General features: G+C 41.3%; 2 protein-coding genes across 2 annotated transcripts in view; one reads left to right on the top strand and one right to left on the bottom strand.

Moving 5' to 3' along the window:
- UBAC2 (UBA domain containing 2) overlaps positions 1-24,447 on the top strand; it is a 106,337-nt gene that overhangs the window by 46,568 nt on the left and 35,322 nt on the right. The window contains exons 5-6 of the mRNA XM_084272165.1: positions 22,255-22,378; positions 24,252-24,299. Of these exons, the coding sequence (XP_084128291.1) occupies positions 22,255-22,378; positions 24,252-24,299 (172 nt within the window). The remainder of the gene's footprint in view (positions 1-22,254; positions 22,379-24,251; positions 24,300-24,447) is intronic.
- LOC311204944 (G-protein coupled receptor 183-like) lies at positions 4,538-6,264 on the bottom strand (the record flags this gene model as incomplete). Its single annotated transcript, XM_084279210.1, has 1 exon — positions 4,538-6,264. The coding sequence occupies exon 1, from the start codon at positions 6,032-6,034 to the stop codon at positions 4,538-4,540; it is 1,497 nt and encodes a 498-aa protein (XP_084135336.1). The 5' UTR covers positions 6,035-6,264.

Genomic DNA, 24,447 nt, shown 5'->3' with positions numbered 1-24,447 from the left:
TTTTCTCATGGCTCTTGGTGCCTGTTGACCTCGTCTGTATTGAGCCCCCACAGTGGGATATTGCTAAGATACAAACCCTACTTTGTCTTGAGTTCTTCCCCTGCTCTCTACCACAGATGTGGAGATAGAAGAGAGAGAATAACGTCACTGCTTTTTGGTTCCTCCAGAAACCAGGCATTTACAGCAAAGCTTCTCTTCTCCTTCTCTTTAGCTGCACCCTATTTTTCTTATGTTGGAGGCTGTCTAATCATTTTCTTGGAGTCTTTCCATTCTTTGCTTAGCTGAAAGCTTTTGAGTTTCAGATCAGTGTTAGTCTTTAATACAACATCTGTTTAAAAAACCCAAACACAGATTCTTTTTTTTTTCCTTTTCTTTATATTAATGGAATTGCTGGTTTAAGAGAAGTCATTAACCACCTTCATGAATTGTGTTATTTGTTTATATATATGTTTATATATATGTTTACCACTCCCTTTACTAGGAGATGACCATGTTGCTGACAGGTCATAGCTTCTGCATAGCCTTCAAGCTCACAGCCAAGAGAGTCGGGCAGCAATACCAAGGGGAATGCTTGTCCTCTTCTGCTTGGACAGTAAAGCACAGGAGATTATGTTCTTGATCTCCACGCTTTCAGGTGGGCTTCAATATCTTCCAGTCCAGGGCAGCTGAGGGAACCAGTCTGAATACTTGCAGTACTAATCGTTGGATTTGTATTCTCAGCAAAAGAAAAGGTGAAGGCCCTAAATGCTCTTTTATTGAAAATGTGTGTGTCTCTTGGGATTTTTTACATGATGCATCTTCACTTGGTCATGTGTTCAACATCAGTTGTCTGTACAACTTTCTTTTCTGGACTTGGACAGAGGCACTCCAAATGTACCATTTGATTCTCATCATTGTTTTTATTTCTGTGTGCTTTGTCACATTCCCTGCAAGATGAGATTCTAAGATTTGACAGAGATGTCAGATATGGACATGTAGTCTAGTTGGAGTCCTTTTAGCAGATTCCCTAGTCCTACACTTTAAAGTGTAGAGTTATAAGATTTTCTAGCATTTTACCATGAACATGACATCCTGAGTGGATGTCACTTTCCAAATAGAGACACAATTTCTCCAAAGAACTTCAGTCAGATCCTCATAATAAGCTAGCCATTTGAACCTGCTGCTTCTTGTCAGCTGCTTTATGTATACAGAAGCACAGAAATCATTAAGGTAGAAACGGTGATGTTGGAAAAGATCTTTAAGATCATCAAGTCCAACCATTAATCCAGCACTGCAAATTCCACCACTAATCCATATCCCTAAGCACCACAACTACACATCCTTCAAATACCTCCAGCGATGGTGGCTCAGCCACTTCCCTGGGCATGTTCCAATATTTGACAACCTTTTGAGTGAAGATAGTTTTCCTAATACCCAATCTAAACCTTTCCCTGGCACAACTTGAGGCTGTTTCCTCTTGTTCTAAGGCCTGTTACTTGGTAGAGGAGACCAGCACCCACCTATGTGAAGGTGTGTGAGCTCCAGATCTTTATTACCATTTTCCAACCTTTCACATTGAAGGGGACATTTTCCAGAATGCTTTTGCCAAAGCAAAAGGTCACTTTCTTTTGCAAAGCTCATACTGCTTCAACCATAAGTTGCATGGTATGGCATGTTCATGTGTTTTAAGACAGATACATCTTATATACTTGGTGTTAGAGAGGAAAACAGATACAGGGTATGGTTTTATCCCCTTTATTCATCCCTATGTGACAGGCAGGAGGAGGGTGGGACCTGAGATGTGCCACTACAGGTAACTGCTGTTGTAGACTTACTCCAACAAATAGTACCAGGGAAAGAGTGCCGAAAGGATGAATAGATAAGGGCATCTTGAAGAAAACCAGTTACTGCTCTCGCTTGCTCCCATGCGGCAGCTCATTACAGTCTCTCAGCCCTGGTGGCTATCAGCCCTGCAGCACAGCTGGGAGAAGGACAGATGCTGCCTAAATGACTTCAGTTGAGCATCCCAGGCTGACCAAAGCTGCCACCTCTGCTTTTGGCAGCTGCAGATAAGCACAGAGAAACGAGGCTGCTTATTGATAGGAAAGTGCATGAGCCGTGAGTGCGTGTTCACAAGTGGTGAGGGGAAGCATCAGTGGCTACAGCTGTAAATTGTCACCCTCTGGGTGTCTGTGCCTTTAGGACTCTTGTCAGAAAGCTGAGTTTATCTTAGCTTTTACTTTCTTCAGCATTTGAGAAAGACTTGAAATAAGGAGAAAAAAGTGGCTGTTCTCCAACTTGTATCTAAACTGGACCAAGACTTTAAAGCTTATTAGAGCAAGCCTGCTATTTTGATGTAGTTAGCCATTTGAGAGCGTTGCTGTGATTTCAAAATGAAATCTGAATTTGAAATTAACAGAATTGCCAATGTGAGAGAAGAGGGACGGGGAAAGATTTTTTCAATACAAATCCACACTTTTTTTCCACGTAGAGAATAGGTGTCTGCATTACATGATGCTGTAATATACATTTGAGTTATATTGTACAGACAAATATAAAAAAGTCCTCTTGCCATTAAGGTTTTATAGTCACAGTTAGATGAAACACATACCAAAAATTAAAAAAACACCAGACACTAGTAGAATAAAATGAGCTTGTAATGTTAATAATACATATATTTTATTTCTACAACTCCAAATTATTTCTGAGTGGTCTGTCTGTGGTTTTATCAGGTTATCATTTGTTTACTCCAGCAGAAACAAATTCTTAAATAATATTTTAAAATAGTTTATTACAAAAGCTGACAAGAACTGCAGTAGCGTACAGACTTACGTCGAACTTCTCCTGTTAAAAAACATTTTTCTCAGTCTATTTTCCTGTATTTACATAGTGTCTTTTGGAATCAGAAACTCAATTTGACACCCTAAGTGGTCTGAAATATAGGGTCTTTTGCATTTTCTTTCACACAAGAAGGCAATGGTTAATTTAACGTTTCCGCACTGCTGCTCAGATGTGACCCGTCCGTGTTTGCAGGTAGGCAGAGCTCAACATGTGAGGAAGGAAGGAATCTCAGAGATGAGAAATGTAACAATGTAGGTTTGATGTTGAGTGCAACCTCAGTACCAAAGAGATACAGCTGCAATGAATAACACTTATTCTGACATCTGGCATAGCTTTTACCAGTAATTATCAGGCCATCTAATTTTCCTTTTCCAGTACAACCTCACTGTGCAATCACCAAGCTGCATTGGTGTGTGGAGGCGTGTTAGAAAGGCAGAAGGCAAAAGAAAAGACAGGGGGCCAGGAATAAAGTCGGGAAGGAAGCTGACACATGACGGAAGGGCACGACAACAGGAACCCAGGGCTTGCATCCTGCATACTCAACTGGTATTGAGCCGATTCCAGCAGGATGTGTTTAAGTCATTTGGGCTCCTTGCTGGCCCAATTTCAGTGTGTCCAAAGGGATCCCGGATGCGCTCTATGAAGGCGTGATGGGAAAGGTGGTTCTTTCCAAGCCAACCCTGCTGTTCTCATTTATTGATCTCTCAGGTAAGCAGTGCTTTAAAAGAGGTAGCCAACTCACACCATCAAAATTAACTCATTCATTTGCTTTCTGGTGGCTTCAACTGTGAACATTTATTCCTGTTTCTGAAATGTTTGCCTTGTGTCCTTGTCTGACTTCAGCAGAAGTTCTGAAGAACCCTGTATCACTGTTCTTTTAGCTGAAGCGACGCCATTTTCATGTTACAAGTCTGTTGCTTCAACGTATATTTTGTGTTTATAAATAATCTCTGTACAACTAGAGTAGACACTCTTTACAATACACACTGTAAGAAAAGTTCTCCTTTAGGAAAAGGAGTAGAGAGATAATACACCTTGCAAAGATGAGTGATTTAACATATAGGAGATAATAAGTGTTGGGGTAGGGGGATCCAAACAGTTCATGAACTTTTAATCTGTTACACTTGACAAGATTATCAGTAAGAGTTGTCCAGCAGGACATTTGTGCTCCAAATGCTATAAAATGCAGTTTCACCCCCAAAGAGCTACGAAGTAAGCACTTCTGATAGGGAAACGTACACAGAAATTGTACAGTTTATCTCAAGGTTTGCTTTCCTTTTCCTGTGTGACTTGGCTAACAAAACCACTGTAATTGAAGCTCAGGTAGTGGTTGTAGTCGCAGCCAGTCTGAATTGTAAACTATTTGTGTTTAATCCTTTCTCAGACACCCAAACTGGGAATCAAGTCTCCACTTGAGCTGCTAACATCCAGGCACGCATACGTGCAGGTTGGAATCTGAACATTCACAATGGCCCACATATTTCCTGGAAAAAAAGATGAGACAAAGATCAGACAAAGTGATACAGCTAGGAAATTATAATGCTGAGTTTTCCCGCTGTCCTGTGACAATTCTTTTTCTGTCCAACATCACTCCTCGAGTTCCTGACATCCTGAGAAACAGAATCTTACTGAAGCTGCTGTGCAGGGACCACTAAGGTTTTTTTTTACTGAGGACCCTGGCTTTTTAAGTTTGCTCTACTGCAGTGTCCTGCAGACTTTAGTTTTCAGGTATCTTTCCATTAGAAGATTTTGCAAGTACCATCATTTGCGTTTCTCCCACGTCGCGTGAGCTTTCTTCATGATGGGACCTGACGGCGCTTGAAATCGATACGCTCACTTGTCGTCTCAGTATTTTCATTACAGTCCTCTTGTATCCTTTGCATGCAAAGAAATAGATGAAAGGATCTAGGCAGCAGTTAAAATTCATGAGAAACACAGTATAATGGAGTGACTTCTGGAAAATTTGGTTTGCAGTGCACAAGGGTTCACTCTGAAGCTTCTTAATCATGTGTTGTATGATTGCAACATGATAAGGGGTGAAGCAGATGATGAACACTATAATTACAAAGATGATTGTATTGATGGCTTTTCTGTTTATCCCAGATTTTTCAGTCAATGGATTTTCCTTGGCTGTTTGAAAAAGTTTGCAGCTAATTTGAGTGTAACAAAACAGTATAATCCCCAGGGGAATAAGGTACCCTACTGAACAGGCAGCAAGAAGTATATACGGTAGATGTGGTATTTTTTCAAAGTTTGGATATTCCATACACGTAGTCCTTCCATTTTCTTCCTGCGTCATGGGTTGTATAAGTAACGGGAAAGTTTGACTGAATACCAGAAACCAGATGAAGATGCAGATGCCCTTGGCATATTTAATCCTCCTGATCTTGTAGCGGAAGGGGTGGACCACAGCGAAAAACCTGTCGATGCTCAAGCACGTCATGAAGTTTACACCGGCGTAGGTGTTGATGTAGAACAGGAGCGCGGTTACCCGACACAGGGCTTCCCCAAAGGGCCAGTGGAAGCCCAGGGCGTAGTAGGCTATCCGCGTGGGCAAGGCGATGCAGAACAGGAGGTCTGAGAAGACCAGGTTCGTTGAGTAGAGGGTCGTGGAGTTGATCTTCTTTCTGTTTTTAAAGATGACGGTGAGGGCGATGGCGTTTCCCAGCACCCCGAGGATTAAGATGGCGCTGTAGAAGACAGAGAGGAGTACCCGCGCCGTGTCTTTGTGCTCGTATAAGTCGCAGGTGGAGGTGTTGGTCTGAGAAGTGGTGAATATGTCCATTTCTGTAACCACTATTGCTCCAGGAAACTCAGTAGACCTAACATTAAAAAAAAAAAAAAAAAGAAGAAAAAAAAAAGGGGAACATTTTGAAATAAATGTAGATAAACCTGCTTCTGCATAGCAACGGCCACCCTCTGTTGCAAAAAAGCAAGATTGTAAAAAAAAAAAAAAAGAAAACCTGAAATGAAACTTCATTATGGTGAAATATTTTTCAAGGCTCCTTCCAGAAACCAAAACCGTGGCTCTTTCTAGCTTTTCTGCTTTGCTGCCAATTCCTTCCCTCCTGACAAAAAAATCAGGTGGGGCAAAACAAAAAAACAGGGTTGTAATGTATTTGAAAAGTGAAGTTTGTAGGTGGGAGGTGGGAGACTGTTCAAAGCAGTCTGAGGAGGAAAAGGAGCCTGAAGAAACCAGGTGATCAAAGATCATATGAAGTCCCCAAGGGTCAAACAAGCAGATGAAACCTCCTAAATGTGTTTCAGTTAATTTTTAGAGTTTTGGTTTCTAACAATTCATGTTGTGATGATGTAACTTCAAGAAAGAGAAACCAGTTCTTTTCAGTGTTCTTATCATCTTGGCATTATAATAATTCAGCTTGTTTAATAGTAGTGTCAGAATTGGCTTTTGGAATCTAATTCCAGTATTGTTACAAACATAACTTCTTACGACCAGTACTTTAGTCACTCTTTAGTGGTGCTGCAAAAGAGAGAGAGCCCAGCCAAAATTACAGAATCACAGAATCTCCTGAGTTGGAAGGGACCCATAAGGATCATTGAGTCCAACTCCTGGCTCCACACAGGACCAGCCAGGTCAGAGCAGCTGTCTGAGAGCATCATCCAGATGCTTCTTGAACTTCGCCAAGCTCAGTGCTGGGACCCCTTCCCTGGGGATCCTGTTCCGGTGCCCGACTTACCCTGTCAGTAAAGAACCTCTTCCTAACATCCAGCCTAAAACCTCCCTTGTCACAGCTTCATATACATTGTCAGTTTAGAAGCAATTGTTGAACCCATCCAGTCAGAATTGGTGTGGAAGAATTGCAAAGTAGCAATGATTTGGGGGACTTAAAATCAGAAAAATTCATCCAGCAGAATTTCAGAAGCAGAAGGGACCCCATCCTGTTGATAACTGCTCCTAGTTGCAGTTGCAGTTTGCAGTACATTGCAAAATCTTTCTTAGGTGTGGTGTTACCTGGTGGTTGCAAAGTGTCAACATCAGTGTCAGAAAGGATGGGGCATATAACGTTACTCCTGAAGCAGCTGTTCTGCTAAATGGTGTCTCTTAGAGGCACCACTTATGGATCAAAACAGCAGTGAGAACAAGATTGCTTCTGCTTTAATGTGGAATGCTATCTGGAGGTAAAAATTGGTGAGCTTTAGGTCCATCTAGTACCTTAAATTAAACTGCCTAGCTGTTTTCTGATGATATGCCTTTCAACGTGCAGTAGTCACAGCCAACAATAGCCTGTTGTACCTTAAAAACGTTTATCTGGAAAATACCTCTCCATTTGAAGGGGTCATTGTGCCCATATTAATGCATGGAAGCATTACAAGGTTAGTATCTTCCTTTGTGTTTGAGGAGATTGTCCTACTTATTTCAGGTCATTCACAACCAATGTACCTGCATCACGTTCTGTATCATAAGCCAGATGGGTCAGGCTTCTGGCTGGCTGAGCAGGGGTGAATAAGGTTCTCTACAAACACTGAACCTGTGGATTGTGGATGACATGTATTGAAATACCTAAACAAGTGACATCATACATGTTTAAGGAAGAAGTTTAGCATCCAGATGGCCTGTGTTTGCTGTGTTGCACAGGTGGTGGGGAAGAGAGGTGAGTGATTTCAGACTGATAGATGTACAGTCTTCTCATTCTTAGAGGGTGTGTACCATGTGCCGAGAGCTGGGAATGCTGCATGCAGGGTTGGGAGTCAAATCTGAAGGGGGAGTTCTGTGCTTTGAGTAAAGGAATTAAAGTGGCAAATAGCAACTCCACCTCTAATGCTGATTTAAGGATGTCTGTAGTTTTATATTAGTTCATTTCTCGTCATTCACAGTATCTTGGTGTTAGGGTGTTCGATGATTGATTAATACAGTAGTTATTACTCTGAGCATAGTCCTGGTATTCTTTCCTCCTGTGTCATTTTTTCCCTTACAGAAGCATGTAGAATGACTCCTGTTTTAGGTAAGTGTGACAAACTGCTTTTTGCAGAAAATGGTGTAGGTTTGTGTAGGCTCCAGGATAAGAGTCAGGGAGATTTTTTCTTTTCTCTTTGAAGTGTTTCTGATTGCTTGTTCACACTCCCAGCATGATATTTGTCTTCTACTCTTCCTTGAAATTTAGGATAAATCATTTCTTAAAATATATAGGGAAGAATAATCTCAAAATTTATGTTAAGTAGTTCTGTTGTAGTAGCTATGCTGTAAAATGGCATCATTTTAATTTCTAATAGTGCTGATTCATAAATAATGTGCATAATTGTCACATCCATTCATTTGTCTTTCTATAAATGTTTGTAATATCTGTTACACAAAAAGTTTAACTATGGCTTAGGAAAAAAATCTGTGATTTTTTAAAATTACATTTTTTTACATCAAGAGTAGAATTCCATAAAATACTTTACCTAATTTTGCACCATGAACATGGATCTTTAATGTACCAAATTACTCTAGAAAGTGGTGTTGCTCAAAATAGGATGTCCACCCTGGCATAAAACCCTGGCTGTATTGCAAAGGAGTCCTAGCTGAGAGAGAGAGCCTGTATCTCTCTATGGTGATAGGATGGATGTACATAGGGAGCAGCTCTACGGCAGAACAAACCAGCCACAAACCTATGAGAAGAAAGCTGGAGGACCACAGCACATGGATGCAAGCAGCATCTTCTCCCTGCTGTGGAAGTCAGCCCTGGGTGGGGGAAACATTCTCTTTGATCCCCTGTTAGCCCAAATATATTTTCACTGTTAATGTAGGGAGCACATTTTATCATGCTTTAGGTGGCTACTAGTATCCTCAGTGTGTGGGAGTGTGGGGGCATTTTTGAGCAGTCACTGTGGTGTCTAAGTGCTCTATTACCTACACATATTTATTTAAAACAAAACCAAAAAACGACCCCCCTCAAGATCCTGTATCTGGTTTGGGGCCCAGACAGATGATAGAAGTTGCTACCACCACTTAACGTGCATCTCCTGAGCTACAATAACTTCTTTGTACATCAGAGTTCTCCTTGTTGGATGAATTCCATTCATCTCAGCAGGTATTTCACTGTTCCTTGTCAATCTTAAGTAGGACTGCATTAAAAAGAACCCTTACTTTCTTCCTAAAAGATGTCCAGACTATTAAGTAAGACAAGAATTTTTAGGTTTGGTGTTGTTTTTAAATCCTATCCCTTGTGTCAGGTTGCTGTTTATTTCTGAGCAGCAGTCCTTAGTGATGAGCTTACATATACAGAACATATGCCATCCTTGACAGAATTTATCTGGAAAAACAATAGCAGGCACATTTTGCATACTTTCTGTGTGTTTTGCTTGTAATCCAGGTTATGTTCTTATTTTAGTTAGTTGTGTATGGATTCTTTTCATTAAAAGAATCCATTATCCATTCAGTATGGATAACTTTTCATTTAAAGCATAGTTTCTAAAATGCTGTTTGGTCTTAATTTGGAGAACTGAAGAGAAAGTGAATTAGCCTTTTGTACTGTAGTTTTTGATCAGTCAACCTTCCTGTGAAGAAATGTGGGTGTCTCTTATTTAAATGTCTTTAAAATTAATTTTCAGTCACTGATTTGGTCGAGCCTTTTTCCTTTATACAATCTCATGCAACTCCAGCTGAACTTCTGAAACCTCTCACCAGAAGGCAAAATAGTCCTGTCACATCTGTTCTAACTCCAGCTTAGTCCCACACAGGAGATGGGGTTCTGGATGCCTCTGGGTGTCTCTGTACCTGGAAGCACACTCACCACTGCATCCCTGTTTTTTCTGCTCAGTTGATGAGGTATCCAACATAAGAGCTGTGTAGCATTGTGCTGGGAGCTCATGAAGTTACTTCACTGTCATCCTGGAGTTCTTCTTAGATTCACTGTGTCCTAGGACATCTCCAGTCTAGGGCCATGGCCATTGCTCTCTGCTTCTACCTGGGAGGATCTTATGCCTGGGAGAGTTAATATTATGCCCAGGGTTGCAATCAGTGCGAATCATTCTTAGTAGTTCTCTGACTTGCCATTTTCAAGTCACAGCATTGTATTTGCTTTCTGATCACCAGTGGGGGGAACAGAAAAGAAAGTGAGATGTGTTAGCTAGCCAGCTTTTAGTCTGCTCTGTGGCTTTCCTGATGTCTGATAGCAATAGTGTCTACTCAGGGGAAAAAAGTGACAGCGCCCTGACGTTCGGCTTGCAGAACCCACCATGGATGAAATCTGTGCAGGTGCCTTTTGAAGTCAGTTTGGTAATCTCATCAAAGAAGGAAAATGAGTTAGTTGATCAAAACATCTGACTGGCACTGCTCATTGGTTTTACATTTATACTGCAGTGAGCAAGGGCCCAGCTCGGAGTAGAGTGCCCACTGCAGGAGGTGTTTAATGAACACAAAGGTGGCTCCTTCCTGGAGGTACTACGTAATCAAAAGCCCTGGTTCATAGAGGTGTTCTGGTATGATGAACTTCTTATATAGTATCCTAATGTTACGTACACATAACTATTAACAAGCGTAGACTTAAGCTGTGAGCCCACAATTGCAGTGTAGCAGTCTTGGATTACCTGGGTTTGGACTGTGTGCAAGCAGCAATGCAAAGCTCGCTCTCTCTGTATGCTGGATGACTGTTCTTGTTCTCAGCTCCTTCTTTTGCTGAAGAAGCACCATCTGTCTTTTCAGCAGAACAGGGGAAGGTGTAAAAGGCTTTAACTGTGTATTGTAATCTAATGTGTGGTTTGTCTGTCTCCATAATTTTCTTTCTTGAGAGGTGAATCCCTGGTCCATCTGTCCAGTAGTTAATTTAAGAGGGATACCAATTAAAATCATGGGAAAGGCAAGGAAAGATCTCTCCAGGCCTTATATGTAGTATGGATTAGTCACTTGGAGGTAGAAGGTTCTTTAACAAGCAGTGTTGGGGAGTAATGCTGTTTATATGTGCATAAAGAATATGCATTAATTAAAAGGAATGGTCAGGAAAAGAGACTTCTCTTTCCCTGCGGTGCCTGACCTGTGGATTTACTGAGCTCGCAGTCCTCTGTAGGTATGAGCTGTGTAAGACTGACAGAGTCTAAACTGGCAGAAGATGGAAAATATGCAGTGCTGTGGTTATGTAGGTTTAATTTTTTCCTTAATCTCCAAAAATATTTCTCTTCTGATGACCAGTCATATTTGCCATCTGAGTTTCTAATTTGCTATACAAGTGATCTTCATTGTGGGGCGTTCGCTGTATTTGAGAAAAGGCCCCTGATGCAATGAAGTTAGGTATGCTGAGAAGCGTGGCCTGCCAAGGTTCAGAGCAGAACACCTTGCTAACACAGAAAGAACATACACTTTTGGTACATAAATCTAGTTGTCAATCTTAGCTACTAAAATAAAATCAAAGCTGAGGCAAGGGACAGGCGTTTCCTAAAGGTTCCTGTTTCTTTCTAATACTTCATGTGCTGATAACGGGTTGTGCTCATTTACACTTTTGAAAAGCTGTTGAGTTTTGCCTCCTGCATGGCAAGGGGTGGGTTTAGTGACCTAAAGGCCGAATCCTCAGATCACAACCCACAGCTCATTTTGGAGACATAGTTTCAAGCCTGGTACTTCTGTTCTTCCTTGATGTGGACCAAAACTTGTTGTTGCTAAAGCCACGTTTATAAGCTGCACATAAGAGGACACTAAGTATGCATTTCATGAATGAAATTATCTTAGTGATGGCTGGAAGAATTATAATATTCTTCAAGTGCTTAATAGAATTTGCAGATGCACAAACTGTGGGACCTTTACGATCCTGCTTTTCTCCATGACTATAGGTCTTTGCAGAGTTACGTGACTCTTGTATTTGGTGTTCCAAAGTAGTAGAATCTACAGTAAATGACATTAAAATAAAGGAGTTGCAATGCTGCGTATCTAGTTAAAGAAAAAGTGGAAGTAAATCGAAGTGTTCATGTCTCTCTTATCTTTTGGATCTGTCTTTCCAAATGTGATCTGTCCTATGAAGAGTGTGAGAACTAACATAAATTGTCTGCCAGAGCTGCATGTTATGAAGAGCTGTGCAGATGCTGAGATGATTAACCTCCCCTCAGTCTACTCACCTAGGTATACTCAACATAAAAAGCGGAGAGGCTAAAATACAGCAAATAAACAAACTAAACACCTAAGCCACTGACAATTACTTTCCTGCAAGCAGAAGAAAAAAGGTGTCAAATAACAATTTGTACTTTAATACTAGAAAGCATGCACACCTTTTATGTGATTCCCACCCCCCCAAGCCCAGGTCATATAAATCCTGTACAGGAGCAGTCTTTAATTCTCAGAAGCAACTTCAGAAATGTAGCTTAAATTTATTACACATTACATTTGTACATAACCCTCAATCTTTCAGAGAGAAAGGGATGAGAGCTGAGCTCTTAAAAGACTAATTACCCGGTAAGTGTTTTGGTTCCCTCCTCTCTTCAAAAAGAGCCTTGAAAAATATTTGACAGGCTGCTTGTATTCTATGCTCCAAGACATGCATGCTGGCTCTGTGTTTTAAGGCAGGTGATAGTTGAAACAGTCTGTCTTGGTCTGCCAGCATAATAGGGAAAAACAGATCCTTTTTAATTGGGAAGGTATATAAAAATCGTTAACACTTGTCGTATTTCTTCAGCTTTGTGGAAATAGTAAGGAAAAAGATGTTTGGTGATTGCAGTTCAGAAAAAGAATTCCTTCTAAAAACTTTGAAAAAATGGCGTGTCAGAAGGTAAAAGAGGAATTTGCTCATAAAACATTGAATTCTTGAAATGTTCTGTTGCCGAATTTAGATGTGAGAAGCATGACTGAGTAATTTTTGAACCGATAATAAAGGCAGTTTCATAGACAAGCAGCACATGGGGTAGAGCACGCTGTACATTCTTGACAGTTTGGATTTGTTTTAAGGCTCTCTCCTGCCATTAAAGTATTCTGTGAGGTTCAGTGAATGACTTAAGAACTGCAGCGTTTCCCTTACTACAGTACAGCATCTATTTCTGCTTTAGTATAATTGAAATTACTAATGCTAAAATAAAAACTGTCCAAGCTAACACAGTATCAAATGTTTCTCTGTGGTTGTCGGAAGGCTGTATTATAAGAAAGGACTTGAAATAACTTGTTGATGCTGTGAGTTAGCAGATCCTTTAAATAAAAATTACCTGGCAGTATATTCATATATGAAAATAAAAGGTCATGCAATTTCATCCACGAGCCTTGTCTCTCCCATCCAAAGATCGTTTATCCTTCCTGCCACATAATTCAGTATAATGCCAAAAAAATAATAATAAATATTTCTGGACTTGTTTGCTGTAGTTCAGTTTAAAAAAAAAAAAAAAGGTTAATTCTTTTCTGTACTTACATATCTGTAGCTTCTTGAATCCTCTGAGCAGTCAAGGGCATTAGCAGGATGGCTTCACTGTGAAACCGTACCCTTGCACATTGTTTTCAAGAGGAGTGATTACGTGAGTCTGATGTGGGAGGGGAAGGCTGGGCTTTTCTTTTTTCTCTACTGCCAAAAAAAAACCCCAACCCTAAGCCTTGTTTGTACGCTGGGCTTCATTTGCTGGCTCGAGCTTTTTGGGATGTGAAAGCATCTATTTTTAATCCTGTTACAACTAGTTTGAAAAGGAGCAATTAAAACCGCGGTCCCGCCTCCCCCCGCCGAAGTTGCGCGTTACTGACTTGCCTGAAAGTGATGTTACGCAGAGGTTTGCTTGACTAATTGTTGGGCAAGTAAACCCCCTGAGTGATAGACTTCGTCTGTATGCCATTTGCATTTGAAAATAAATGTAGTTTGTAGCAAAGAGCTATGTGATCAGTATATATAAAGTACCACCCGTTAAAACCGGCGCTTACTGATCAGATCTGACACAGCACAAGAAAACCTCAAGAACTGAGGCATAGTGAGACGCTGCGTAAAACCCGACGTCTCGTACATTCCCAGCACTGTTTTAGTCTTGTAATGACAAGACTTTGCAGAAATGCCCTTTGAATTTGTAGGAGGGAGTTGAAGAACTCCAGTGGTTTGAGAGGTAAACCAGGATGTGTGCCCTTGTAAGCTTTTTATTGCATTTTGAGCAAGGGTGATGATGATTATAGTAACAACAGCAACAACCACCACATGTAAGGTAGCTATATTAAAGAGAAAGGTAGCTATATTAAAGAGAAAAAGCTTTTGAAATATAAATCTCATTCCCCTAAAATGCTATTGATAAGAATGGGTGGCTGTGGAATTGGAAGGGAATAGGATGTCAAATTATGAGGGAACCCGTTGTTACCTGGAATAGTATACCAGGGTAAAGAGCGTTGATCTAAGAGTTAAATTGTCTGTTGGTTAAGAGGGTTTGGGAGACGGAGATCGATGGAAAATCCTGTCATCAGCTGTTAGATTTTGTGGCTGGGGGTTACCTGGGATTTTCCCCAATACCTCATACTGATTGGTCATGACTGCAAAGGACCATTTATCTTTAGAGCGGCCTCTTTTGGTGGCCTAATTTAAAAAAAACCCAAACCAGCAAGCAGGCGTGATGATGCGATTTGTGGTGGGTCCAGCCCATGCAGAGGTTGGAATGCCTCTTTAGAAACGTTAGGGCTGCGTACATTGTCTTATGGGAAATGTTTTTGCTGTGACAGAATAAAGTAGAGCCTTGTAAGCTACTTGCATGCCTACCTGGAGCTTTTACTTGGCACTATATGCTGATTTTTCTGGTGCTGAACTCCCAGTGCAGGCATGTCTTGATTCCCCTCAGATGCCAGGTTGCTGAAGGGCTCAATCTAGGGCTTTCAGCTTTCAGCTTTCAGTTTTTTACTGGGTGTTTATCTTTAAACAGCAGATTCAGAAAGCATTTGAAAGAACTTGCTGGCCTTATTCTGGATGCTTTCCTGTGGTTTTGAATGATTTTTTTAATTATTCAGCTTCATCACAGAGTAGAATCTGTTCAAATGAAGTAATGAGAAATAAAGACTGTGTGAAGGGAAATTGCACAGGGAACTTGCTTCATCCGTACACAGAGCAATGCTGCAGTGTGGTTCCTTGTCCAGCAGCAAAAATAAATAGTAGAAATGGGAAATTTAGAGATACACAGGCGTCTTTGATCAAAGGCTGATGTTAGTACCACAGCTTCATGTTAAAGGAAACGTTGATTTCAAAATAGCCTTACATTTAAAAGCCAATACGTGTTTCCTGCCCTGATCTGATAAAATATTGCCTGCCTTTGATTAAGATACATTACTAGATTGTACTCCCAGGTTGCAGTAGCTACCAATCCAGCCTAGCATGATGTGGTGTTAACTACTTGAGCTAAAGGCTACAGGTTGCATTCTTTCACTCAACTGCTTATCCTTCCAGCTATTTGCTTTCTCTTCTTATACAGCTGCTGTTTTTTCCATTATTTGTTTGACTGTCCCAGGATTTGAACATTTTAAATGAAGAAATGGCTTGTATCAAAAAATGTGGTAGGTGTTGGGTTGTACCACTTGCAGGCAAAAGCTTACTTTGCAGTTTTGCTCCCGGGCTGCCAGGAGAGTAATATGTAAATTAATACAACAATTTCTTACTTTCAGAGGCGGTAACATCAAAGCAGTGCAGTTAATATTTTGACCAGTATGTTATGATGCTGTGATGATTTATTTTCTGTCTGCTTACTTAGTCCCTACTATATCTGAGCAGTTTACAAATAGTACTGGATTTCACTTTGCAGTTCTAGACAGTACTCAAATGACTTCTGAGTTACACAGAGTGTGATGGTCGCTTCGTCTCCTATATTAATGAATCAAAAGTTGCAATGATTCTGCTGAGTATCCATGGACAGGAGAAACTTTTCTTTTCCCCTCAAGATGCACAATTCAAGTTTTGTCTCAGGGCTTTTCTTCTGTTCCTGCATTCCTATGAAATATTGGCAGTTAGGTACACGAGTGTTGGGTAAGGCACTCCAGAGCTTTTGCTGGTACTGAGAGGCCTCAGGCACTGGGGTATGTTTGGTAACACTGTCAGATTCGACATCTACAAGTGGAAAACCTACTCTTGGTGAAGGACTACCTCAATTCTCTGTTTCCCTTCACTTGTTTATTTTCCTCTTAGTTTTGCTTTTCCCTTCATCCCTTTTAATCTCTTTTCCTCTACTTTCCTTTTCCAGACTTCCCTTGTGGTAGCAAAAGGGTACAGCAGATGGTTCCTTTGAGTCCTGGGCTCCATTAGGCAGAGGATCCCAACTATCAAGGGTGACCAAGTTTCAGGGAGTTAATTAGGAACTTTAAAGAATGTTATTGAGGATGCTTAACATTTTCAGAATAAAGGCTGGCCCCTTAAGTGTAACAGGGCATATCATATAATCATATAATGGGATGGGTTGGAAGGGACCCCAGGGATCACATAGTTCCAACCCCCCTGCCATGGGCAGGGTCACCAACCTCCAGGCCTGGATCTACACAGAGCCCCATCCAGCTTGGCCTTGAACACCCTCAGGGATGGGGCATCCACCACCTCTCTGAGCAGTCCATTCCAGCACCTCACCACTCTGTAAAAAACTCCCCCCTAACATCTAATCTAAACCTTCCCTCCACTCCCCCTTGTCCTGACATTGTCTAACCCTTTAAAAAAGTTGATACCCCTCCTGTCTGCATGTTACCTTCAGGTACTGGAAGGCTGCAATGAAGTCCCCTCACAGCCTTCTCTTCCCTAGGCCAGGGCAGTGTCAGGACACCCCATATAGAAATGTAGAGCACTGAAGTAAGTAACAGTAGCTTGAATGACAAGCACGCTGTTTACGTGCTCTGTATTATCTGCAGCTGCTTTTATAAGCGGTATTTTTAGTCGCCAAAGAAATACATCATCATGAGTTTGTCAGGTTAATGTTTTTAAGAAGAACTTAAATGAAGAAAAATCCAGCACCGCAGTTCGTAAGCGCAGTGACTCATTCTGAATCAAATAACAAGTTCTTTCTGCAAGTTTAATCCCGCAGATCTTCCATTGACAACAGCAGATGTTTTTACAGAAGTAACATTTAGCTTTCTACACATTTGTTCATACATTTTAGAACCGCTTTTTTTTCTGTCTTTTGTGCGTGTATTTACCAAGGTTAAAAGGTTTTGTTTTAGTTAGCAGTTAGTATTCACCCTTTTAAACTTGAAGTAGCGTGATTCTCTTGTGAGAAGTACTTGTCCCTGATACTTCTCTGTCTATGGTTTCAAGGTTATTGCTTCTTCAAGTTGTTGGCTTTTTTTCCTCTGTGCAAAACCAGCCTCATCACTTCATACCATGTCTGTGTCAAATGTTCCTGTCTGGTCTGCTGTGTTTCTTTTTCACGCCAAGTGCTAAAATGTAGCGTGGTCTTCAAAATGAGGATGTAATCGTTGTAGAACTTGCTATTACAGTACATCTTTGGGGTGGGAGTGGTGTCCATATAGAGAATTCAAACTCTAGAATTTAATTTTTCAGGTTTTAGAGTTTTTCAGTTTGCTTGAGAGTTTTCTAACCCGCATGACTGAATTTAACTTCCTAAACACGAAGCGGCATAAACTCAGTTTGAGGTTAGCATGTAGTTGTGTCTGTGGCCCCCCCTTTGCATACAGACCTCTCAAGTTTCCAGAAGTTAATCATGGCACTTGAGAGGATGTTCCTGATATTCTCATAGTATACTGAGAAAAGGCCTGGGGCAAAGGTCTCTGGAAAACAAGAGAAAGTAGAGGAAGAGAGATTAAAAGGGATGAAAGGAAAAGTAAAAGTAAGAGGAAGAGAGAGAAGCGAAAAGAGAGAATTAAAGGAGTCCCTTGCTAAGAGTGGGTTTTCCAGTTGCAGATGTGGAATCTGACTATATATTACCAAACAATTAACATAATTAAAAAAGTTAAGAGCTAGTCCTTTTATTTTCAGTACATGGATACATGTTTGTACCTGTCTGGTGAAATACAGGGACAGAAATGCTTCAGGAACAAGACTTTGATTATTCATGGAGTGATAGAGTAGCTTAGGTTTGACAGGACCTCTGGCAGTCCTCTACTTCAAACTATGTTCAAAGCATGTCCAACAAGAACAGGTTATTTAGGGCTGTGTGTCCAAGCTGTATCTCTGAGGATGTAGGTTCTAGCTCTGAGCAACCTGGTACAGTCCTGGGCCATCATCACTCCCAGCTGGGCTTGCTCCAATATATCAGTGCCTCTCCTGAAGTGAGAAGCCCAAAGGTGGACACAGCGGTTCAGGCTCAGAAGGGCTGAACAGTCACTTCTCATGGCCTGTTGACTGTGCCCTGCATGTGACTTGTCTTTCCTGCAAGGGCAAAGTGCTGATGAACACTCAAAGGATTCCCCAGCTCCTTGTCTGCAAATCTGTTTTCCAGCCAGCCTCTTCCATTGCCCAGGGTTATTCCAACCCAGGTGGAAGACCCTGCCTGCAGTTGCTTTTGTTGAACTCCATATGGTTCCCATCAGCCCATTTCTCCAGCCCATCAAGGAGTATCTGAATGCAGCCCTGCTCCCCAGAGTATTGACTGTTCCTCCCAATTTGATGTCGTTCACCAACTTGCTGAGAGTGCACTGTGCCCCATCATCCAGGTTGTTAATAAAGACAATAAATAGTGTTGGTCCCAGCGTGGATCCCTGAGGGAAGCTGCCAGTAACTGGCTGCTGCTTGGACTTTGCACTGCTGGCCAGACCCTTTTGAGTCTGGCAGTGCAGTCAGTTTGCCTCAAGTCTGCTTATCCAGTTGGTGTCTCCCCAGTTTTTCTTCAAGGACAAAGAGGAGACTGAGTCAAAGACTGCCCTAAAGTCAGAGATAAGTTTGCTGCCTTCCCCTTCCTGTCTGCGGTGCCAGAGTCACCCTTGGTATATCCATGCAGGCTGCTGGCAGTTGCCTTGTCGGTCACATGGCTGGCAACAGCTTCTAGGAGATTTGCTCTATAACTTTCCCAGGGATGGAGGTGAAGATTCCCAGGATTCAGGTGCTTGAATCCTCTTGCCCCCCCTTGGTGATGGGTATGACACTGGCAATTTTCCAGTCATCAGGAACATACTCTGATCATCACGATGTTTCAGTAACATTGGCCATCTTCCCTGGTGTTCTGATGTGTATCCCATGCAATTCCATTGACTCCTGCGTGGCCATCTGAGCTCAAGAGCTTCCTAACCATCTTCCTTCTCAGCAGGTGTTGCTCCAGTCCCACAGGAGGCTTGGGGCCAGGGAGGCCAGAGGGCAAAACTAACCAGTGAAAACTGAGACAGAAAAGCTACTGAGTGCCTTGGCTTTTCTTCACGCCCTTTGTCACTAGGTCCCTTTTCCATTAAGCAGCAGGCTCATGTTCTCCCTAGCCATCCCTTAGTTATTCCTTACTATGTCAGTCATACTCTAGTATTGTTACGTAGGTAACTACTTACTTCTCTGACAGGCTCATTGTAGATGAGCAGCATCTCTATATAGATACTTTAAACCAAGGCATGAGCAACGTATAGAAAATTCCGAAGGCAACACGAAAGATTAATTGAGATTTTCTAAGTAAAAGTACAGAATTATGGAACAAAAGCTGAGAGCAAAAGTTTAAAAGTAATTGGAATAATTGGAATCCACACTGTGGATTCACCTGTACTAACAGGTTTTACAAAATATTTTGAAGGGGACTGGTTTTGACATTTATAAAGAACACATACGTATCTGAAAGGGTATTTGTGTGATACCAGCTGGCACTCGATGTGAACCCTCTCTGAAAAACAGAAACTCTGTGGAGGCGTGTGTCTGTGGTGCCTACGGACTTGCTGATTTAGGAGAAATGTTCATTTTTAGGTTTTCTCCAGCTCCTCTAGGTTGTAGGACGAGGAGGAGCATCACCAGACTTTGAATTACATGGATCACTGCCCTGGATGGTGGTGGTGCTTTCTATGGTCTCTGTTGAGCTTAGTGATGAATACTAGGGAGCTGCTTTGGCAGGGGGGTTGGATCTGATGATCTCTCGAGGTCCCTTCCAACCCCTATGATTCTGTGATTAACATTTAAAAAAGCTTTCAACATTCTTTAATTTCTCCTTAAAGTGCACTTGCAGTCGTAGGAAATTCCTTGTTGTACTTTCCTCTCTGATTGACTGCACTCTTGCATGTGACATCTCTGCACCTGAGTCACTGTTTGTCACAGGAGAAGTAAAACCTGAAAAGCATGCCACAGTCTTGGTACTCCCTCAGGTCGTTTGGTAAGAGGAGAAAGAAATAATTTTAAATTACCTTCCTAAGAGGGGAAAAGATCTTTTTTCATTGAATATTGTCTACAGCAGAAGCACTTCTGATGAATTATTTTTGTATGTGGTGCTTTTGTAGCTGGGCCTATCAACTCCTACAAATTAAAATGCTGACTTTATTTCAAGAATGTGTTGTGTGTGTTTATACAGGTGCTTTTTGTTTGCATAAGAAGGATTATGTGCAAGATTGAACATTTGTCAGTAGTTTCCCTGTGAGCATTATCTGTATGTTCTGGCTGCGTGTTAATCGAATGATACTAAAATATGTCTATAATTAAACTGCATGTATGTCCTCAGAGAGGAAGCTGAAGCTTTTCAGCAAGTTGAACTTCAAATATAACAAACAAAATGCAAATAAAGTGCTCTTATGCCACAGCCCGTTACATGAGTAAAAATAATACTCGAAGGGGGTTATTTCATGGCTGTGGGTGTTGCCTTTGGGTTCAGAAAATGTAAGTTTTAATATTCAGACCATCGTTTCACATCGTATTACTCCTATCAGTAGCTCATCCGGAATGAAAATGTACTTTTGAGTGAGCATTTCAAGTTATTTAGGTTCTGGTTTGTGCTGTTTGCAGAATTCCCATTGAGTATAATAAGATCCATTTCAATGTAAAGGCCTCAGAATCACAAGGTTGGAAAAGACCTTTAAGATCATTGAGTCCAACCGTTCCTGTCCTGTGCTAAACCATATCCCTAAGTACCTCATCTACCCATCTTTTAAACATATCCAGGGATGGTGACTCAACCCCCTCCCTGGGCAGCCTGTTCCAGGCCCTGACACCTCTTTCAGTGAAGAATCTTTTCCTAATATCTAATCTGACCCTGCCCTGGCGCAGCTTTGTGCCATTTCCCCTTGTCCTGTCTCCTGTCCCCTGGCTGAAGAGACCAACACCCACCTCTCTACAACGTCCTTTCAGGTAGTTGTAGGTGGTGATAAAGTCTCCCCTCAGCCTCCTCTTCTCCAGGCTAAACATCCCCAGCTCCCTCAGCTGCTCCTCATAGGATTTGCCCTCCAGCCCCTTCACTAGCCTGGTTGCCCTTCTCTGGACTCGCTCGAGGACCTCAGTGTCCTTCTTATGGTGAGGGAGCCCAGAACTGGGCACAGCACTTGAGGTGTTGCCTCACCAATGCTGAGTACAGGGGCACAATCACCAACCTAGAGCTACTGGCCTCTAGAAACTCCAACTCTTGAAAGCTTTGATAAACTGGAGAGCAGTGAAAAATTAGTATGTGCAGCATCCCAGGCCTGAGGGAACACAAAACAACCCAGACCTATGGGTAAGGATTCAGCTGGGCGAGTGCTGCGTAGACACCCCCCCTCTGCCTGCTGCCTGAAGCTGGCTTCCTGGAGATCACCACACTGTCACTGCTCCCCCACTTCACCTGATGAAAGTACCTCTTTTATGTTCCCTTTCTCCATCCTGGGAAGTATTTTTCTTCTAGAAACCTTCTGTATCCATGTCTTTGCCATTGGTGCTGCTGTGGCCTCTCCTGTTGGCTTTAATACATGGTTTCATTTTCCAGGTCTTTTATGATGAGGAACTCAGGCTTTGTGTCTGGGTATATGGATGAAATACACTAGTTTATATTCACAAGCTCAGTCTTAAGTGCCTGGCCTTAAAGTCTGAGGTGCCTGAGTCTTAAAGTCTATGAAGCTGCTTCCAGTGAGGGTTTAGAAACTTAACGAACACCGGGCCCTGTGATTGAGGCGAGGACCCTAAAGCAAGTTAGTTGCTTGTAGGGCCACACACATCCCTGGCAAAAGGAAGTTAAATCCAGCTGTCCATATTCTCATCTTGGATATTGCAGACTGTTGCCAATCCTCCAACCTTAAGGCTGGGTAAATAACAGGAGCTTAACTTCCAGAGCGAAGTGGTTTCCGTAACCTTTTGGAGAAGGTATAATCCTTACCATTTGTCCTTCTGAATCAAAGAGGTTTTGTTCTGATGTGGGACACCACTGCTGTTCTTTTTGTGTGCTTATTTTATAACATCAGTCTGCTATTAGACTAAATATGCTGCTTTTTCTACTGCCTCCAGGCTTAAATGTTTGGAAACAAGATACTTTTTGTCACCTCTTCTTCTTATTTGCTAATGAATCTATTATCCTGAATGCTAATAATTGGTTCCCAACCTTTGTTTGCAAGGTGGTATTACACTTCGATTGTTACATACTTAGGATTAATTACTTTTGATTGTTATATGCTATTGTCACTTGTATCATTCTTGTTAACCACCTGTATCTTTCTTGTTGCAGCCTGGGGCCCGTGTTTGCGCTGTTTGTACCATTTTATTCCTCCATTCCAAGAGTGCAGGTGACACAAGTATTGGGCCACTTTTCTATCACAAACAAGACACTGGTCTACATACTGGGTTTACAGGTATGGTATGTACTTGCTTGTTCATCTTTTAATGAATTGCTAGTGTAGTAGTTAGTATTTCTGTAGGTCCTTCTATGAATTCTAGTGCTTCCACATGTGTGATTCTTCATATGTTTAGGTAGTGAATGTCCCATCAAGTAAAATACTGAAAAACATGTGTTCCACATGCTGAAGTGGTGGGCAAGTTATGTGTTCTTCTGTTGTCTTCTGTCTTGATTGTCTTGCGCAGGAAAATAGAGTGGACAATTCTACAGTATTATTTTTTTTGGTCACCAAAGTGAACTAGATGAAAATAGATTAAACCAGAACTTTATGTAAGACATAAAGACATCTTCCACCTTTCCAATTTGCTTATGTTGATGAGTTTGTTTGTTTTCCCCTTTTCTGGTAGAGCTCAAGGCTATAGAATACCGTATTTTTCTATAGTAAGACTAAGGAAAAAATCAAGTTTTTTTACTGAATTCCACTTTTATATATATTAATATTATTTGTATATCAAGCATTACCAGTGACAGGTAATTTAAAGTAACGTAAAGTAGAGCACAGCAATATCCCGTAATATGAGTGGAAAAATACAGGTACTTGGTGCAGAAAGGCAGTAGTTTTTCAAATAAAAAAACAGCAACAAAAAAACCCAGTAGCATTGAAATGAACGGCCAATCATGTCACCACCTGAATTATGAAACAGAAGATGTGCAAACTTATGAGAAATTTTACTCATTTTTATATATTTCAGGTACTCAAAAATAGCTCTAGCACTAGAAACGGAAAGCACCACAGTTATGTGAAGTGTGATAGAGAATATTTTAGAATGAATGGTCAGTTTCAGAACGTTGACTCCTGTTCCTCATCAGTGTTTCATTCACCCATTTGGCTGTTCAGCCTTTGGATTCCTTGGATTTCTGCTCCAGCACCTTATTTTCTTGATCTGACTGAAATCTTGTTTCCTCTCATCCGATACCACTGTTACTCTGGTGTTTGGGAAAGCCATGATACTGTCTGTGCTCTTTTCTGTCCCGTCCTTTGCCTTTTGCTTTCACACACTCGCCACCTCCGGTACAGATCACTGCTGTTACTAATCACCCTATCTCTGTTCAATCTTTCCCTGCTGAGTTGAGTACACAACGGTTGCTGCTGTCACGCAGAGGCTGAGGGAAAAGCCATTTGCCTTCCCCTCATTTGTAAACTCTGCCCTTATCTCAAGTCACTCTTTCCGTAGCCAGAAGTCTAAAGGGAAGGTGTTCTCATGGCATAATGCAGAACTATTTTAGTAACCAGTATCAGTCTAATTTTCATCCCATTTCCCCAGCTGGTCCTAACCTTATCAGGTGGTTAATCATATACTTTACTAGAAAGGATGAGCTGCCCTTTTGGTTATCAGGATTTTTAAATTTTTTTTTTTCAAACTTCACTCTGACCTATTTCTGTGCTTTCACGTCAACAAATACTCTCTCTGGGTGATAACTTTATTTTTTTTTACCTTGATGTTGTCCACCACTGCATGTGTGAGAGCTTCACTTACACTGCCTACCCCGCTTGGAACTCCTCCTGTTGAGTCATTTCCTTTACTTCAATCTATCTTTCAGACTTGCTTTTCTTTGCAGCCTATAACTAACATCCTGTTACACTTATGCTATATGAAAATAAAATGTATTGTTCTGTAGGAGAACAATTGTTGGGGTTTTTTCCACTTCTGTTACTTCAGGAATGCATCTTTTTATCATGTTAAACTGAATTTTCACAGTTGTTTGAAAGTTCACTTCTCCCATTGTCATGATATAAGTACATAGCCTATATGATACTACAGCGTAGTAGTTCAGACAACAGCAGCTTTGTAAAATGAAAACTCTAAATCACTGCTCTTATCTTCTAGCTCTTAACCTCTGGTTCCTACATCTGGATTTTAGCCTTAAGTGGATTGGTAAGTCTTACTGTTTTTAAAGGCACATGTGGCTTAAGACACTCTGTTATGCATACAGTTAGTGTGGTGTGTTGGGACCTGATAAGAACAGAAATTACCAGGTAATGGTTTGATTTGTGATGGTAAGTAGAAAGTTCTCTGTCTTCAG

Source organism: Gallinula chloropus, assembly GCF_964237585.1.
Source record: "Gallinula chloropus genome assembly, chromosome: 1".
NCBI lineage: Eukaryota > Metazoa > Chordata > Aves > Gruiformes > Rallidae > Gallinula > Gallinula chloropus.
Note: the sequence above shows the minus strand (reverse complement) of the source record. Positions and strands in the feature narration are given on the sequence as shown.